Source organism: Neophocaena asiaeorientalis, unplaced genomic scaffold (assembly GCF_003031525.2).
Source record: "Neophocaena asiaeorientalis asiaeorientalis breed wild unplaced genomic scaffold, Neophocaena_asiaeorientalis_V1.1 scaffold82, whole genome shotgun sequence".
Classification (NCBI taxonomy): Eukaryota; Metazoa; Chordata; class Mammalia; order Artiodactyla; family Phocoenidae; genus Neophocaena; species Neophocaena asiaeorientalis.
This window is the reverse complement of record NW_020173068.1, coordinates 977,676-996,499: the sequence shown is the minus strand read 5'-3', so window position 1 is coordinate 996,499 and position 18,824 is coordinate 977,676. Positions and strand designations below refer to the sequence as shown.

Below are 18,824 nucleotides of genomic sequence, written 5' to 3'. Positions count from 1 at the left end.
AACCAAAAATAACTAACACTAATATTCTGATTAACCGTGAGATTGATTGGTTTGTTGACCACAAAAAGTATTGATAATTTCTCTGAAAGGCAAATTTCTTGGTGTTGGCAGGGAAATGTTGTGGAAGAAAGAACAAAAAATCCAAAGAAAAGATCAGAAAAGCAAGCAGATCACTGCAGGGACAATGGGCAGAAAGATAGTGTCAGTGGGGAGAAAAATGATGGGAGTAGCTCTGTGTCAGGAAGCAGAAGCAAACCTTCAGCATGATAAAGCTGCAGGAGGGTGCTGAAGGACCAGACACTTGGAGTAGCTTCACAGGCTTGAAGCTCTCTAGGCACATTTAGGCTTCCTAAAGGCAGGCACAGGGGTGGCATTTGCAGCCCTAGACCAGTGTCCTCCTCCTGCAGAGGTACTTACAAGCAGTAGTTGGAATTCTGTGGCTGCTTTTGGGAGGCTGGACTCCATTGACATCATGTCTTATTTTAGGAAGGTACTGTCATTTGTCTGAGGAGTACAGAGGTGTGGAAGAGAATTCATAGCACTGTAGGGGTCACCTTAAAGTATAATATCTAGGGAAACTTTTCAGCCAGTTTGGATCCTGAGTGCTTTGGTGAATTTAATGAATGCTGTGGTTCTTTTTCCCCCAGAATATACAAAGATGCAATTTTGCATATTCAGGTGGGTTGTAAAACCCCTGAAGTTCATCCTGGGTCTCCTATATTATAAGGACCTTTAGAACCTCTACTCATATGGAAAGATTAGCTTGTTCCCTCGTGTCTGTCCTTAATGCTCTTGGAAAAGAAAAACTGTTTTTCCCCCAAATATATAAATATACTTGACTAAATAGTACTTGATGACCTAAGACTTGCTATTTTCTTCTTCATTTAGTGTAACCCACTGAATTGATTTCATGACACACTAGTGGGTCACAACCCACAATGAAAAGCCTTTGACCTTAGCTGACATAGTGGGAGCTCTAAGTGTCTCTCTTCGGTTTACTTCCTAGCGAACCACAGTGCCAAGCAGTGCCGGACACCATGTGCCTTGCGGACGGCATGTGGGGAGTGTACCAGCGGCAGCTCCGAGTGCATGTGGTGCAGCAACATGAAGCAGTGCGTGGACTCCAATGCCTACGTGGCCTCCTTCCCTTTTGGCCAGTGTATGGAGTGGTATACCATGAGCAGCTGCCCCCGTGAGTGAAAAGTGAGCTCTAGGCAGTATGGGTGACAACTCCTGTGTGTAGGGCAGTGCTGTCAGCCTCTGAAAATTCTAGGGATGAGACCAGACTTGACCTCCTGCTCAGGACTGTCCAGAGACTGCCTGAGTGAACCCGCATACAGAATGAAGAACAATGACACAAGTAAACAACTGTAGGATAGATCACAGAGTACAGAAATAATTTGCCCAACCTCAGTATTATATTGCTCAATCCATGTAATATTTCGACATCTTAATCTCCTAACTCATAAAGAAGTTATTTCCAGGAGATGATCTCTAAACATCCTGAGATTGAGAGAGGAAGGGAGGAGTCTCTATTATATGTTGGACGAGATATTGGGCTTTTTAAAGTTTTATTATGTCATTTAAACAATCACAATAGAATAGGAATTTTGACTCACAGAAGTTGAATAGTCTGTTAAAGAAAAAGGTAATTTGAATACAATGAATTTAAGACTACATATGATAGTGAATTGTAACTTATGTTTTTTTACAGCTGAAAATTGTTCAGGCTACTGTACCTGTAGTCACTGCTTGGAGCAACCAGGCTGTGGCTGGTGTACTGATCCCAGCAATACTGGCAAAGGGAAATGCACAGAGGGCTCCTATAAAGGACCAGTGAAAATGCCTTCTCAGGCCCCTACAGGAAATTCCTATCCACAGCCCCTTCTCAATTCCAGCATGTGTCTGGAGGACAGCAGATACAACTGGTCTTTCATTCATTGTCCAGGTAAGAGGTCTTGTGTATCCAAAATCAAGTGTTTCACTACCTATTTACAAAGAATAAAGCCTTGAAAGCTACATTATTTATATGGATTTCTTTAAGAAAAAAATAACAGATAGTTTAGGAAACTATTTGTTTCATGTGAAAAATATTTTTAATGTCAATTAATGAAAATACTAAGGACTTTAAGTGAGTTGTCTTGCTAACTTTCATTACAAAAGTATTGAAATGAGTTCATTGTAAAAAATCAACTATTACAGATGTAGGTAAAATAAAAACTAGAATTCCTCTTCTCGTCTCTAGAAGGAAAAACTTTTAACAGTATAATATAGATACCTCTAGATGTATAGTTTTTAAAATAAAAATACTGTGCTGTACACTATGCATATGATATATTGTTCTACAGTTTGCTTTTTACTTAAAAATACATTGTGACAATTGTTAGGGGAAAAATTAAAAATAAAATCTACTGCCAACCCAGAAATTCCTCTCCACAGATGTAGAAAAGAAAGAAACAGTTTTATTATTGAATAAGCATTAAACCAGGTTGTGGCCCACATCGCAGCAATCCACTAATGAGATTGCAAAAACAGAGGGAAATTCTACCCTTTTAAATATCCCAGCGTATATAATCCATTATATACATGTTCTCAAAATGAAGATAACTTGTCTTCATGTGAGGATTTGACAGCACTATTTGCTCTACATTCCTTCACAGTTCATTCTGAATTTACCTGGTAATTGGGGAGGCCACCGAGGTTAGTTAATTGCCTTTACCCAAAGGAGAAAACAAACTTGTATCTTTAAGGCAAGCAGGTGGTTACAGTTTGGACCCATTCCCACAGCAAGGGGAGGGGGGCTGGCTTCCTTGATGTGTACATTTCAAAGAGATGGCTCTTAAGCACTTAAGAAAAACATCTCTGCTTTGTAGTGCTGACTAGAGGCTTATTTAGGTTTAAAAATGTACATACATATACATATCAAAGGAACAGGAAGGGTTTTTTAATACAGGTTTTCTTACTGAAATGCTCTAAGAAAAGGGAGAAGGAAAACCATCTCTTTCCCTTTGACATGAAGAAAAAAGGAAAAATTCAGCCTGCCTGCCTGCCTCCCTCTCTCCCTCCTCCCCTCTCTTTGCCCTCTTCTCCCCTCCCCACTCCTTCCCTCTCTCCTTTCCCTTCTCCTTCTCCTTCCTTCCTATCCTTTCCAATGGTTGATGCCAGAAGGAACAAACCTTGAGTTGACCTAAACCTTGATCCTAGACCTGCTATGGTAGCTGTCCTGAGAAACCAACCTGAAAAATTGACCTTTGATTCAAACTTTCAGTAAATCTCAGGAATGTACTGATGGGCCTCCAGAGCAGTTGGGAGATGCTAGGCAGGTGCAAAGACTCCCAAGAGATGAGTGGATAAGAATTTCTCCAAGAACCTGCCAGACATTGCCCCTGAGCACTGGGTTCTTTGTGAGGACTTCTATAAGGGAAAGACTACTGTAAACAAAGATAAAGGGCCACAGGCAGACTGGAAGAAAATATCTGCAGGGTATATAACAAATGATTATCATCCAGAGTATGTAAACCTCTACCCTCCAGAAAAATAAAGCTGAATGTCGACCCAACAGAAAAAGTGGGCAAAGTGAAACCGCTAGTTGTCTTTTCCCCGGGGGTTGGGGGTGAGCGCCATGGCGCTCCAAGGAGCTCCAGTCCTTTATATCTCAGCACAGAAAGAATTCATCTAGATGCTAAGTGATAGATAAGAAGGGATTTATTAGAATAGGACACTTGTGAGGCTTACAAGTGAGCTGGCAAGAGGGTGCCACACTCCGAGAACTTAGTGGGCTACAGATTTATAATCAAAGGAAAAATGGGGTGGGGGAAAAGACCACCTTCTTCCTCGTTCTTGAGTAGACATCAGGCTTCCATCATAAGCTCCTCCTCCAGGTTGGGCAGGGGAGTTTTCTTGTCCCTACATGGTCAAGCCAGGACTGTCATGACATTATGGAAAAATTATTTTAGGTTTCAGTACAATAAGGGTCTTTCACTTTGAATGTCACCCTTCCATAAATTATTGTTTTTTATGTGTGCAGAGAGCAGCATGTCCTAGGGGTCATTAACTTACGAGCTTACTGGGCAGGATGTGGGTCTCATGCCACCATTGTTTTATTGTTTGGGGGCGTGTCTCATGCTTCTGTTGCATGGTTTTGTTGCTAAGCAGGCCTGCTTAGTTTTATGGTTAAGCAAACCTGCTTTCTTGAGTGATCATTAACTTACAGAGGTCTCCCATATTTTTTTCCACTTACAGTCCCCTAGTGGGATTAACTATTTAATCACCTACTTTCTCCCTTTATCCTGTTCCTATCAAAAGTATATAAAGTCATTCTCAGAAAAGGAAGTAGAGCAGGAAAATGCAAAATAAAATGAGAAACCAGCTTTTTATCTACAGAACTGGATTAAATTCTCTTTGTTCCTTTTTTCCTAAGATTTTGGAGGATCTACAGTTGCATTTCTAATCTACTAGCGGTTTGATTAATGAAATAGTTAAATTTGTGCTTTTCCACTAATATCAAGAATATATCAGGTAAAATGAAAATACGCAGGATATAGGAAGATATTTACAAATTATATGTCTGATAAGAAGCTAATGTCCAGAATACATAAAGAACTCTTTAAACTCAAATAAGCACATGAAAAGATGCTCCACATCATTTAGGAAACTGGAATTCTCATAAATTGTTGGTAGGAATGTAAAATGCTGGAGCCACTTTGGAAAACAATTTGGCAGTTCCTCAAAAAGTTAAACATAGATCCATCATATAGCCCAGTATATACCCAAGAGAATTGAAAATATATGTCCACACAAAAACTTGTACTGAGGGGCTTCCCTGGGTGTGCAGTGGTTGAGAATCCACCTGCCAATGCAGGGGACACGGGTTCAAGCCCTGGTCCGGGAAGATCCCACATGCCGCAGCACAACTAAACCGGTGCACCACAACTGCTGAGTCTGCGCTTTAGAGCCCGCAAGCCACAACTACTGAAGCCCGTGCACCTAGAGCCCGTGCTCCGCAACAAGAGAAGCCACTGCAGTGAGAAGCCTGCTCACCGCGAGAAAGAGTAGCCCCCACTCGCCGCAACTAGAGAAGAGCCCACGCGCAGCAACAAAGACCCAACACAGCCAAAAATAAAAATAAATAAATAAATAAATAAATTAAAAAAAAAAAAAAAACTTGTACGGAGTGCTCATAGAAGTATTATTTATAATAGACAAAAGTGGCAACAACCCAGATGTCTGTCAGCCAGCGAGTGGATAAACAAAATGTGGTACATTCATACAATGGAATACTATTTGGCAATAAAAAGGAATATAAAGTACTGATATATTCTGCAACATGAATGAACCTCGAAAATATGCTGTGCAAAAGCAGTCAGATACAAAGGCTATATATTATATGATATCACTTATATGGAATGTCCAAAAACGGGCAAATATATAGAGACAAAAAGTAGATTAGTGGTTGCCTAGGGCCAGGGAAAGAAATAGGGAATAATGGGCACAAAGTTTTCCAAAGTAGCTGTACTATTTTTCAATCTCACTAGCAGTATAGAAAGGTTCAGATTTCTCCACATCCTTATCAATACTTGTGTCTGTTTGATTGTTGCTGTTCTAGTATATGAGAAATGGTATCTCACTGTGGTTTTGACTTGCATTTCCCTAATGACTAATGAAGTTGAGCATCCTGTTGGCCATTTGTATGTGTTTGGAGAACTGTCTATTCAAATTCTTTGCCCAGTTTTAAATTACATTATCTTTTTACTGTTGACGTATTAGAGTTCATTATGAATCTAGATACAAGTCCCTTATTGGTTATACAGTTTGCAAATATTTTCTCCCATTCCGTGGGTTTCTTTTTACTTTCTTTTTTTTTTTTTTTTTTTTTTTTTTTTTTTTTGGTTGGGGGAGTGGGTGCGGTACACGGGCCTCTCACTGTTGTGGCCTCTCTGTTGCGGAGCACAGGCTCCGGACGCCCAGGCTCAGCAGCCATGGCTCACGGACCTAGCCGCTCCGCGGCATGTGGGATCTTCCCGGACCGGGGCACGAACCCATGTCCCCTGCATCAGCAGGTGGACTCTCAACCCCTGCGCCCCCAGGGAAGCCCTCTTTTTTCTTTCTTTCTTTTTTTTTTTTTTTTTTAACATCTTTATTGGGGTATAATTGCTTTACGTACTTTCTCGATGGTATCTTTTGAAATACAAAAGATTTCGTTTATCCCATGTGCTTTTGGTATTGTATCTAAGAAGTCAGTGCCTGACTAACCCAAAAATCACAATTACTCCTGTGTTTTCTCTTTAAGGTTACATAGGTTTATCTCTTTGTATTTAGTTCCATAATTCATTTTGAGTTAATTTTTGTATATGGTGTGAGGTAGGGGTCCAAATTTATCTTTTTGCATGTAGTTAACCAGTTGTCCCTGCACCATTTGTTGAAAAGACTATTTTTTTACTATTGAATTTTGGGAGCACATTTGTTGAAAATTAGTTGAATGTAAGAACTTATTTCTGGACTCTCATTTCTATTGCATTGACCTATATGTCTGTCCTTATGCTGATATCACACACTTGATTTCTGTAGCTTTGTAGTAAGTTTTGAAATTGGGAAGTCTGAGTCCTCCAACTTTGTTCTTATTTTCCTAGATTGTTATGGCTGTTCTGGGTTCTTTGAATTTCCATATGAATTTTAGGATGAACTTGTCAGTTTCAGTAACATCAACAGAAAGCCAGCTGACATCTGATAGAGATTGCATTGAATCTATAGACCAACTGGGGGTATATTACCATCTTAACAATATTAATTAAGCCTTTTAGTTTACGAACCTGGAATGTCTTTCATTTCTTTAGTTTTTTATTTTCTTTCAGCAGTGTTTTATAAAGTTTTCAATGTATATATCTTATGCTTATTTTGGTAAATTTACTATACAAAGTATTTTATTCTTCTTCATGGTATTGTGAATGGAATTATCTTAATTTAGTTTTCTGATCATTGTTAATATGTAGAAATACAATATGTTAATCTTGTATTGTGCAACCTTGCTAAACTCATTATTTCTACTAGTTTTTTAGTGGATTAGGGTTTTCTATATACAAGGTTGTGTTGTTTACTAAGAAAGACAGTTTTACTGTCTTTCCTATCTGGATACCTTTTTAAAAAAAAATTTTAGGGGTGCTAATTGGCCTGGCTAGAAATTCCAGTACAATGTTGAATAAAAGTGGTGAGAGTGGACGTCATTCTCTTGTTCCTGATCTTAGAGGGAAAGAATTCAGTCTTTTTCCATTATGTATGATGTTGGCCTTAGTTTTTTCGTACTTGTCCTTTATCAGGTTGAGAAATTTTACTTCTATTCCTAGATTTTTGAGGGCTTTTGTCATGACTGGGTGCTGGATTTTGTCAAATGCATTTTCTGTATCACAATGATGATGTGGTTTTGTTCTTTAGTTTATTAATATTATGTTATACTAATTGATTTAAGGATATTAAACCAGTCATTCATTCCTGGGATAAAGCCCATTTGCTTATGATGCATAATCCTTTTTACTGTGTTGCTGGATTTAGTTTGCTAGGTGGGTATTTTGTGTCTATTTTCATGAGAGATATAGGTCTGTTCTATAATTTTCTTTCTTGTTATGACTGTCTGGCTTTGGTACCAGGGTAGTACTGGCTTCAGAGTGAGTAGGGAAGTGTTCCCTCCTCTTGTATTTACTGAAAGAGTTTGCAAAAGGATTGGTATTAATTCTTCTTTAAGTACTGGTAGAATCCACCAGTGAAGCCATCTGGGCTTGGATTTTTCTTTGTGGGAAGATTTTTGATTATTCATTCAATCTCTTAGTATAGGTAAGTAAAGTATAATACAGGCAGCTTTTCTATTTCTGCTTGAGTCAGTTTAGGTAACCTGTATTTTATAGGAATTTTTCTATTTCATCTAAGTGATCAAATTTGTTGGCATATTTTCTGGCAAGTAGCTTTTTGGCTATATGTGTTCTCCTGTTTAATCTATTGAAGGGTTTTTGTTTGTGTCTGATTTTGTTTTATCCTTTTCATTTTGCAGGGTCTCTAAATATTGTGAAAGTTTGTTCCAGAGCTTGCTTTCTTATTTTATGAATGCAGTGATCTCTGAAGCCTCCTTGAATTTGCTAAAATTAGTATTTTTCATTCTTTTAAGTTTCTTGCATTAATCCTTCCTTCAGAGTTAGTCGTTCTGTGTGTTTATCTAGGTGGTGCTTTTAGGTTGATGATTTTCTCATACTAGTGATTCCTCAAGGTTGATTTGTATTTATAACTGAATGTCTAGGCTTATGAGTACCTGGGTGTCGTGAAGGTGTGGTGTGATATCCTAAGGGAGAGGCTGACTAGCTAGTACCAGGGCTCTCCAGCTCTGGTCTGCTCTGGCTGTTGTTGAATAGTCTGCATTCCTTCCACAGTGGAGGAAGGAAGGAGCAACGGACCAGGTGTGTGGATGCATTTGGCATGTTCATGGTTGTGCCATGTGCCTCCCCACTTCGGGCGTTCTGGCTAGAAATTCAGTGCGTCAGAAGTATCTCTCAGTACTTCTCATAGCACCTTTTCCTCTTATCCCAAACCCTTGTTTTTACATTTCTTCTATAATTTCAGTGAGATCTTGAAGGGGAAGAGAGAGAGAAGCATTTGTTCAATCTTTTTATCTTGAACCAGAATACAGATATTTTGGTAAATGATTTTAGGTATTACATTTTTTTGGTGTTGTGCTTTGCCCTTTTGCTATATGCACAGTTGCTCATCTTCACAGGAAAAACATGTATAGTCCCCAGATCTTAAGCAATTTTGGTGGAATATTTGATGTAGTCATTTTTAAGTTCTTCAGTTGCAGTCTATTTAAAACAACTCAGATACCTACAGGGATGGGGTAGAAAGCAGGTGGGTAAACAGAACAGGTGCAAGGCCATGGAAAGTTGTCAAGGTGGAGACTGTATGACATTGACCAATCAAGACAGATCTGTAAAAGAGCAGATCTTAAATGTTTTACCACAAAAAAGAAATGGTAATTATGTGACATGATGCAGGTGTTAGTATAGCTATGGTGGTCATCATTTTGCAGTAAGTGTATCAAATCAACACATTGTATACTTTAAATGTGCACTTTAGATTTACACAATGTTATATGTCAGTTATGTCTCAATAGAGCTAAGGAGAAAAAAAGACAGGTCTGCTTACAGGTTGTGCACTACATGAGTGGCCCCACCTGAAGTATGCGGTGCGCAACTGTCCTGAGCAGCCCTGAGAGGTCCAGGCCTCATATGCCTTTCTAGTTGTAAACTCCTGTATGCATCAGGAATCAGTAATTCCACTTATAGAAATGTTTACATATAAACATGGTTATTTTTCTAAAAATGAAAAATTGAAAGCAAACTAAATATCAAAATGTAATGGTTAAGTGACTGTTTGGCTTCATAGAAATCATTCTGCCATTTAAAGTTTTGTTTATGATAGGTAAAATAATGTGGTAAAATAATTGTGATCTACATTTTAAAAAATCAAAATTGAATATTAATATGAACACAACTGTGTAAAACTGTATAGAAAAAAATACTGGAAGGAAGGATCCAAATGTGGACGGTGATCTCTGGGTGGTGAAATTGTATATGATTTTTTTTCCCTTTCCTTGTATTTTTCAAATTTACTATCATGAGCATATATTATTTTTACAATTAATAACAACAAAAACTTTTTTTTTAATGGCTCTGGACTTCCACCTTGCTTGGTATATTTCTGATTTTCCTGAATTAGCTTTTTTTTTGATGTTTTGATCTTATTTCTCAAACTAGTTTTTAGTAGTTTTGATGATTATTTAGAAGCAATAAGGAACTTAGATAGTTGCAAATAAATCTTGTGGAACGTACTCCACCCAGCTCTACCATAGGAAAAGCCCCTTAAAATTCTTTCTTTCAGCTTGCCAGTGCAATGGCCACAGCAAATGCGTTAATCAGAGTATCTGTGAGAAGTGTGAGAACCTGACCACGGGCAAGCATTGTGAGACCTGCATATCTGGCTTCTATGGTGATCCGACCAATGGGGGAAAATGTCAACGTAAGTCAAATTTTTCAGGGTTACTGATTGCAAACCAGGTGGCACATAATGCATCTGTTTGACTTGTATATCTTGGAGGAAAAAAGCCACTTGGTTTCAGATATTGCATTTCTTAAGTTATACTTGTCAGGAGCTCAGCTGAGTTGGGGGAGAGAGAGCAGAGCTGCCTGGTGTCAGAGTAGCCATTAAAGCAACTAGTCAAAAATGAAGGACTTCCCTGGTGGTCCAGTGGTTAAGATTGCACGCTCAATGCAGGGGGCCCGGGTTCGATCCTTGGTTAAGGAACTAGATCCCACATGCCGCAACTATAAGCCTGCATGCCACAACTAAAGATCCCCCGTGAGGCAACGAAGATCCTACATGCCACAACTAAGACCCAGCGCAGCCAAATAAATAAATATTAAAAAGAAAAAAATGAGGGAGTTAAGCCTTTAATCACTTACTGTGATGGTATAAGCAAGAGGCTTACACTGGAGAAAGCACTGACTCCCCTTGTTCCACTTTCCCTCCTGGAATGGTGCTCTGGTTGAGCGTCAAGTGGATCAGCATAGGCTTCAGGGAAAACTTGTTGTTAAGGGAGCCCTGAACAAAAAGGCCCAGCAAAAAGCCTTTTATGGCCCCTGGGGTCGGGAGGGAGGGTGAAGGGGAAGGACTAAGAGTGGAAAAGTACCTGGGACTGAGTGGATAAAGCCTCTTTGAGGTTCCCCTCCTCCTCCATATGGAAGCTCAGCAGAGGTGACTGAAGAAGACCTCTGCCCAAGGCCTCAGATAAAGAGACCTAGGAATGAAGGTTCCTGAGCTAGGAATGCAAATATGTGAAAGAGAGTGGCCGGCCAGGTGACCTGAGACCTTGACTCAGCCCCCCTCAGAGACTTCCACCCAGGCTGGTGTGGGGAGGGCAGCTTTCCTGGTATGGCCCACTAGGGAAAGCCTTTGTCATTGTCTATGGTTCGGCCTCAAAAATCACATGTACCTTTTTAACCAGGAGCTGGACTCCTCAATACTTCTACTATTTTTAAAGATTTAAGTAGTCCCATGTTTCCCCATACATGTCAAATAGATTCCTGTAAGCAATAGGACACTTTATTGTTAGTACACAAATTATATTTTTTAAAATGACAAGTGATACCAATAAACTCCTTTTTGGTTTGTTCTAGTTTATAGTGGAAAGACCCATCAGGTCTGAGTAGGAAAATAAATAAGAAAGGAAAATCTCTACCTACTCGTCACATCCCACCTCCAGACTCCTTAGCATGGTTCTTGAGAATCTGACCCCAGAGCATCCAGAAGAGAGTTAGTGTCCTAGTGGAACCTCTCTGGGGTTTAGTTTCTTCATCTGTAAAATGGGGATAGTAGGGTGGTTGTTGAAAGCAGTCAGCAGGACATAACAGGTAGATGTGAGCAATTATTATTACTCTTCTGATGTCCTTTCTTACCACTCTTAAGTAAAATTTCTTGCTCAGATTAAAAGGTGTTAAGTAAAACTTTTTTCACTCTTTGTGAATAGATTTCATCCATTAGACAGAAATCAGAGTACCTGACATTATTGAGTGGTGAGTATATACAAGGCATTGTGCTGGTAGCTACCTGAGACAGTGCTGCTTTTATTATCCCCAGGATCAAGTAGCCTGCCCAAGGTCTCACTGAGATTTGGCCATGCTGAGAACCATATCCAGGATGTGTGACTTTAGCTGTTGGGCCTGGTTGTGCCACTGTGAGGGTACCATCGTCCCCATATCTTCAGCTCTCATCTTAGAAAAATTACATTCTCCTCTGTGGCATCTGTGGGGCCCGAGTACAGTTGTTCAGAACTCAGAGCTAGCTTTATTTTTCAGAGTCGCAATCCATGATAGAAAGCATGATTTAAAAATACTGCGAGTGACACCAAGTCTTTAATGTTTTCTTCTTAGAATTGTATAGTCCTTAAGCTATGGATAACAGCGATGATTTTTTGAATCCTTACTGTGTTTTATTCATGTGTTATCTCATTTAATCCTCCCCAAAACCCTACAGGATAGGCACTGTTATTATCCCTGTCACATGGATGAGGAGGCTGACTTAGAAAGGGAGCTAAGTGGAGGGACCTGAATTCAAACTCAGGCAAACTGAAGTTTAGGCCTTTGCTTTTGTTAACACACTGCACCTCTCTCCATCCTCAGTAGAGCCCAGAGTTGAACGCTAGTGTTTCTTATTCCAGCATAAATTTTCTTCCCCACTGCACTATTCTATTCATAGGTTTCTTTGGATTTTTTTTTCCCCACCGGATTTCTTTTAAAAGTACACCTGTCTCCAGCTTAATACTTTAAATTTATTCACAGAAAAACAGTTTGTAGAGTGAAAAGGTATTGAGCAAAAGGATTCATTTATTTCACCTGAAGTATAAAGTTTGTCATAGCTCACACCTATGTGCTGGATGAAAGAAGGTGGAGATGTGTTGGTGGCTAGATGAGGGAGATGAAAAGAGTCACTTGCTGTTAAGGAAGAAGAAGGCAGACAAGGGTGTGAATCTAGAGGGCCGCTGAAGCACTGACCTGCCATTGGAATCCTGCCTCAGAAGCGTGGCCATTGTGGAGAAGTCTCCTCAGCTAAGGCAGAGCTTAGCCAGACCAACCCTCTCCCCAGAGGGCAGTCATCGCTCAGAGGTCTCTATGAGGATGGGGACTTAGTCTGTGTGCCACACTGGAGATGCTTCAGAAATGTTTATTGAGTGAATGAGAGAATGGTGATAGTGAAAAACAGAGTCTATTGCAAAGATCTTTGCAAAGTCTTTTGCAGAGGGATGACCTCATTGGCAGCAGACACTGACGTTTCTCTTTCCTCCTGGCCTGTGACTTTGGCTTCTTTAATGTTGCCTTGACATTATTTGAGATAAATCACTAGCTAAAAAACAAGAATTGTACCCCTTAAATGAATGCATTTATTTTACCTGCCTTTCCTGTTGAATCCAGTTGAGATACTATTATTTGTTTTAGGGAAAGTCTCTAATAGTGGTAATCTTTTAAGCCAGTTGTGACTACCTGCTTTCCTTTTCCTTCTCCCCAGCATGCAAGTGCAATGGGCACGCGTCGCTGTGCAATACCAACACGGGCAAGTGCTTCTGCACCACCAAGGGTGTCAAGGGGGACGAGTGCCAGCTGTGAGTACCACACTCCCGGGACTCCTGCCACAGGCCACACCTCATCAAGGGAGGGCCATGGGGCTGTGAAACTGCCTGAACCCCAAGAGCCACCCTTTTTTCTCTGGGCCTTGTTGCCGTGGGCTCTGAGGGATCCCCAAGTTGACTGATTTGAAATTTTGCCCTTTCTACTTCAGATAGGTGTAATTTAGTCACCCTCCATACTGGGAAGGTTGTCAGTTTAGCAGTAATTCCTTAATGGCTCTTTAAATCACAATTTTATGTTTGAGTGACACTGACAGTTCCTTGCTTGCTGACTTGGATTAGTCTTTTAACTTCAGTAACGACTTGATTTTTGTCATGTCAGGAGATATTCCTAAAAGATAGAGTTAGAAGAGCTGGTGTTCCAGGACAGTATTTTATTTGGCATTTTGGTTGTCTAATAGTAGAGAGGTCATCTTGCCTTTAACACACCCTCCCTGTTCTAGCATTTTCCTTGGTGAAGTATGTCAAACATGTTTCGGGGAAGAGTTTGGGGTTCCCATCCATGAGGATGCAAACAGCATCAGGCAGATGTGGGGATTCAGCCCTGGCTGTGCCTCCACTGAGTAGGGTGCTGTTGAAGCAAATCACTTAAAATGAGGTGTTAAGCCTCATTTTCCCCATCTATCAATAGTGAGGCTAGTGGTAATTGTTTTTAGTGTCCTGGTGAGTTGAAACAAGAGAGATTATTCCCCAGTTTCTCTCTCCCTCACCAGAAAACCTCATAAAATAAGCTCTAAATTTAATTTTTAAATCTAGGTTCCTTTAAATAGAAAAATGTAATAGAGCAAAATTAATCACCCCTGCCTTCAGTTAATGGTATACAACAAAGAAATGAAGTGTAGGTCTAGTGAAAGACTTTCTCTTTAGGAAATTTTAAATATAAACAAGTGCTGATAATCACTCTAGATAAAAAGACACAACATCCTTGTATTATTTATCTGGCAAAAGTACTTGACCCAAGCTTTCCCCTCCTTTCCTCACAGTTCATAGCTATTGTGCCTGCCTGAATCACTTTGTAAAGTGGGAGCCTGGGTTTTACTGATGTTCATAGATGATATTTATGAGGAAATTAATAATTCTTTTTTACTAGAACTTATTTTTTTCTCCAGACTGATGAACCATGTCCAAGGGTTGTTTTTGGTTTTTTATTTTTTAAGTGATTCTTGGTTTTTAGCCTTCTCTCACTTGTATTTAAAGAACAGGTTCAATTTATCCAGGAAAAGTGAAAAATGAATATATGAAAAATGTTTTTATTTTTTTTCAATAACAGCTCTGATTTTATTGCAGTAATAAAAACAGACAGCTAGATGGCCCTAGGAGAAAAACACATGTAAGATAGCCGTTCTTCCACTTAGCCACCATTTACATCTTTTGGCATAATCTCTTCTAAACAGTTTGCCTTTGCCACAGTCTCATCCACACCCACACATTCCAAAATGGATAAAAACTTAATTACTTTATTAGCAACTAACCACAGGTAAGTCAATTTGAAAAATGTTTTAACTGCACTTGTAGAAGAATATTTAGTCCATACAAAAGTGAACATGTGTTTTTCGTGATAATAAATAGGATCTAAATTTTATTTTATTTGAATTTATCTCATGTGCTTTGGCAAATGTTTATCAGTTGGTGGTGGTGTGAACTGCTGGGCAGTCAGCATTGAAAATGAATGCAAAGTCTTGTTAGTCCATCTGATTTGAGTAACAGTGAAGAATGTAATTGTACTGGCTCAAAAACTGGTAGTTTATATAAAAAGATCTACTTGATTTTAAAGTGAATGTAGATTCTGTTTTAAGTAACAACAGAAAATAATCTTCATTTTTTTCCCCCTAGATGTGAAGTAGAAAATCGATACCAAGGAAACCCTCTCAAAGGAACGTGTTACTGTAAGTGTTTTTGCAGTTCTCATTTGTCTAGAAGCAAAGTAGTTCAGTAAAACATTATTTTCTTTAACATGGTTTGAGAATGGTAAGTGCTATAGGAATATAGTAACCACCCATAGAAGTGTCGCCTAATTTGATGTGTTACATTCTATTAAATTTAATACATATGTAAATACTATTTTAAGCTGCTTTCATTCTGGTTATGGTTTATATCAGTATGTCCATAGCAGATATCAGGGAAGAGTACAGAGATATACGTCTCTGGCTTTCCTAATTTATATTCTCTTGAAACCTTATGTCATTTGTCATTATCTGGTTGGGGTGATTATATGTCATATTTTAGGATCGATCAAAAACAGAATTCTTAAAATATAGTTGAAGTTATTCCCTCTGAAACTGATTTGTATTAACTACCTCTCTAGGAACTAATATGTAAAATAAAATATCTAGTGACTAACTTACAGTGAACAGTAAATCTGGCAAGGTGACCAGGTCCTTATGGGTAAATGCATTTTCTTCCTGTAGGAGAATCCACATACTAGGTCAGATTATGGAACCAAAGAAAAATGAGCTAATGTTTTCACATTCTGTTATAATTATATACTGGCTTTTCTGGGTAAAATAATGTCCACTCAAAATTCATGTCCAGCTAGAATCTATAAATGTGTTTTTCTAGAAAAAAACAAGAGAAAAACGTCATGACCTTGTATATGGGAAGGTTCTTAGATGTGATACGAAAAGCACAATTCATAAAAGAAAAACTCATTTATTGGGACTTATCAAAATTTAAAACTTGTGTTTTTAAAAAATACTGTTTAAAAAGTAAAAAACAAGGGACTTCCCTGGTGGTGCAGTGGTTAAGAATCTGCCTGCCAATTCAGGGAACACGGGTTCAATCCCTGGTCTGGGAAGATCCCACATGCCATGGAGCAGCTAAGCCCGTGTGCCACTACTGAGCCTGTGTTCTAGAGCCCGCGAGCCACAACTGCTAAGCCTGCATGCCACAACTACTGAAGCCCACGCACCTAGAGCCCTTGCTCCACAACAAGAGAAGCCACCACAGTGAGAAGCCCACACACGGCAATGAAGAGTAGGCCCCACTCCACAACTAGAGAAAGCTCACACGCAGCAATGAAGACCCAACACAGCCAAAAATAAATAAATTAATTAATTTTTTTAAAAGTAAAAAACAAGCTACAGACTAAGGAAAATGTTTACAAAGCGTATCTTTGATTAAGAGTTTATATTTAGAATATATAAAGAACTCTTACAACTGGATAAGGGGACAATTTCAGTTAAAAACAGACAAAGATTTGAATAGACATTTCACCAAAGAAGATAGACGAATTGCCAATAAGCACATGAAGAAATGTGTAACATTATTAGACATTTGGGATATGTGTATTAAAACCACAATGAGGGGGCTTCCCTGGTGGCGCAGTGGTTGAGAGTCCGCCTGCCAGTGCAGGGGACACGTGTTGGAGCCCTGGTCCGGGAAGATCCCACATTGCCGCAGAGCAACTAGGCCCGTGCGCCACAACTGCTGAGCCTGCGCTCTGGAGCCCACGAGCCACAACTACTGAGCCCACGTGTCACAACAACTGAGGCCCGCGCACCTGGAGCCCGTGCTCTGCAACGGGAGAGGCCACCGCAACGAGAGGCCCGTGCACTGCAACGGAGAGTGGCCCCCGCTTGCCGCAACTGGAGAGAGCCCACGCACAGCAACGAAGACCCAATGCAGCCAAAAGTAAATAAATTAAATAAATTAAAAAACAAAACAAAACACAATGAGGGGGTTTTCCTGGTGGCGCAGCAGTTAAGAATCCACCTGCCAATGCAGGGGACACCGGTTCGAGCCCTCGTCCGGGAAGATCCTACATGCCGCTGAGCAGCTAAGGCCATGTGCCACAACTACTGAGCCTGTGCTCTAGAGCCCGTGAGCCACAACTACTGAACTCACGCACCACAGCTACTGAAGCCCACCTGCCTAGAGCCCGTGCTCTGCAACAAAAGAAGCCACTGCAATGAGAAGCCCATGCACCACAACGAAGAGTAGCCCCCGCTAGCCACAACTAGAGAAAGCCCGCACGCAGCAACAAAGACCCAATGCAGCCAAAAAAAAGAACCAAACACACAGTGAGATACATCCCTAGAATGACTAGAATCAAAAGCCAATACAGTGGCTTAATAAAAGACAACTGGATTCTCATATATGCTTCTGCATTCAATCTGTTGCACTATGTCTCTTTGGTTAAAGTACACACACAAAGAACCTGGCCCCACCAGACATATAGTTAGAAATGGATGGAGTGTTTTAATAACCTTTTCAGGTAACTGGGTATTATCCTTTGATACCATATCAAAGCCAGGCAACCTGTTATATCTTAAAGGTTAGTTTATAATGTGAAACCTGAAACCATATCAATTAATTTTTTGTAATCTGGTAACTTATATTTCTATCTTGAAAAATAAAAGCCAATACCAAGTTTTTGCAATGATGTGGAGAAAGTGAAACCCTTTTAAATTTTTTGTGGGAATATAAAATGGTTTTCCACTTTGGAAAATCATTTGGCAATTTTTTGAACAGTTTAAACTTACCAACAACTCCCCATTTCCCTCTTCCCCTGCCCTCTAACAACCACCATTCTACTTTGTCTATATGAATTTGACTATTCTAGGTACTTCATATAAGTGGAAATATATAGTATTTGTCTTTTTGTGATCCATTTATTTCATTTAGTGTAATGTCCTCAAGGTTCATTCATGTGGTAGCATGTGTCACAATTTCCTTTCTCTTTAAGACTGAGTGATATTCCATTGAATGTATATACCATATTTTGTTTATCCATTCATCTGTTGATGGACACTTGGTTTGCTTCCACCATTGGGCTATGATCTCTTTGGCTGCTATGAACATGGTTGTACAAATAGCCCTTCAGGATCCTACTTTCAGTTCTTTTGGTATATACTCAGAAGTGGAATTGCTGGATCATTTGGTAATTCTATTTTAATTTTTTGAGGAACTGCCATACTGTTTTTCACAGCAGCTGCACCATTCCCACCAGCAGTGCACAAGGGTTCCAATTTCTCCACATCCTCACCAACACTTTTTTTGGTGGTAGCCATCCTACTACAGGTGATGTGTTATCTCATTGTGGTTTTGATTTGTATTTCCCTAATGATCATTGATGTTGAGCACCTTTACATGTGCTTATTGGCCATTTGTATATCTTCTTTGGAGAAATATCTATTCAAGTCTTTGCCCATTTTTAAATCGGGTTGTTGAATTGTGCAGTACTTCTTAGAATTAAATTATACCATCTTTAGCCAGTAGGCTCTTTTTCAAGCTATGTTCTTTTGCTACATTATATTAGTCTTTGAATGCTTTCTTGCTTTCTAGAATAAGATAACTGAGGCACATATTCCTTGCCCCAAACCTGGAATCAACCATTTTTACTTGGAGTCTTGGTTTCTTTTATACCATTAATTTATAGCTTTGTATCCTTAAGCATAAATAGATGCTCAATTAATATTTCTAGGTAAGTTAGCTTGGAGCCTAAAATCTCAACCAGGGTGATGATACAAGGAGGTTTTGGTGGGTTAACTCAAACAAAATGACATTGCCCACAGACTTTGCCAAAAGTGCTTTCCTGGCTGTTGAATGTTTATGAGAAAATCAATCTGTATCTCTAGAGACCTATTCTGTTTTGTTTTGTTTCAGTTGTTAA

General features: G+C 39.5%; 1 protein-coding gene across 6 annotated transcripts in view; it reads left to right on the top strand.

Moving 5' to 3' along the window:
- ATRN (attractin) overlaps positions 1 to 18,824 on the top strand; it is a 163,025-nt gene that overhangs the window by 86,694 nt on the left and 57,507 nt on the right. For all 6 annotated transcript variants that reach the window (XM_024742914.1, XM_024742908.1, XM_024742910.1 and 3 more), the window contains exons 17-21: positions 1,007 to 1,192; positions 1,715 to 1,948; positions 9,916 to 10,053; positions 13,096 to 13,189; positions 15,047 to 15,099. In XM_024742914.1, coding sequence (XP_024598682.1) covers positions 1,007 to 1,192; positions 1,715 to 1,948; positions 9,916 to 10,053; positions 13,096 to 13,189; positions 15,047 to 15,099 — 705 coding nt within the window. The remainder of the gene's footprint in view (positions 1 to 1,006; positions 1,193 to 1,714; positions 1,949 to 9,915; positions 10,054 to 13,095; positions 13,190 to 15,046; positions 15,100 to 18,824) is intronic.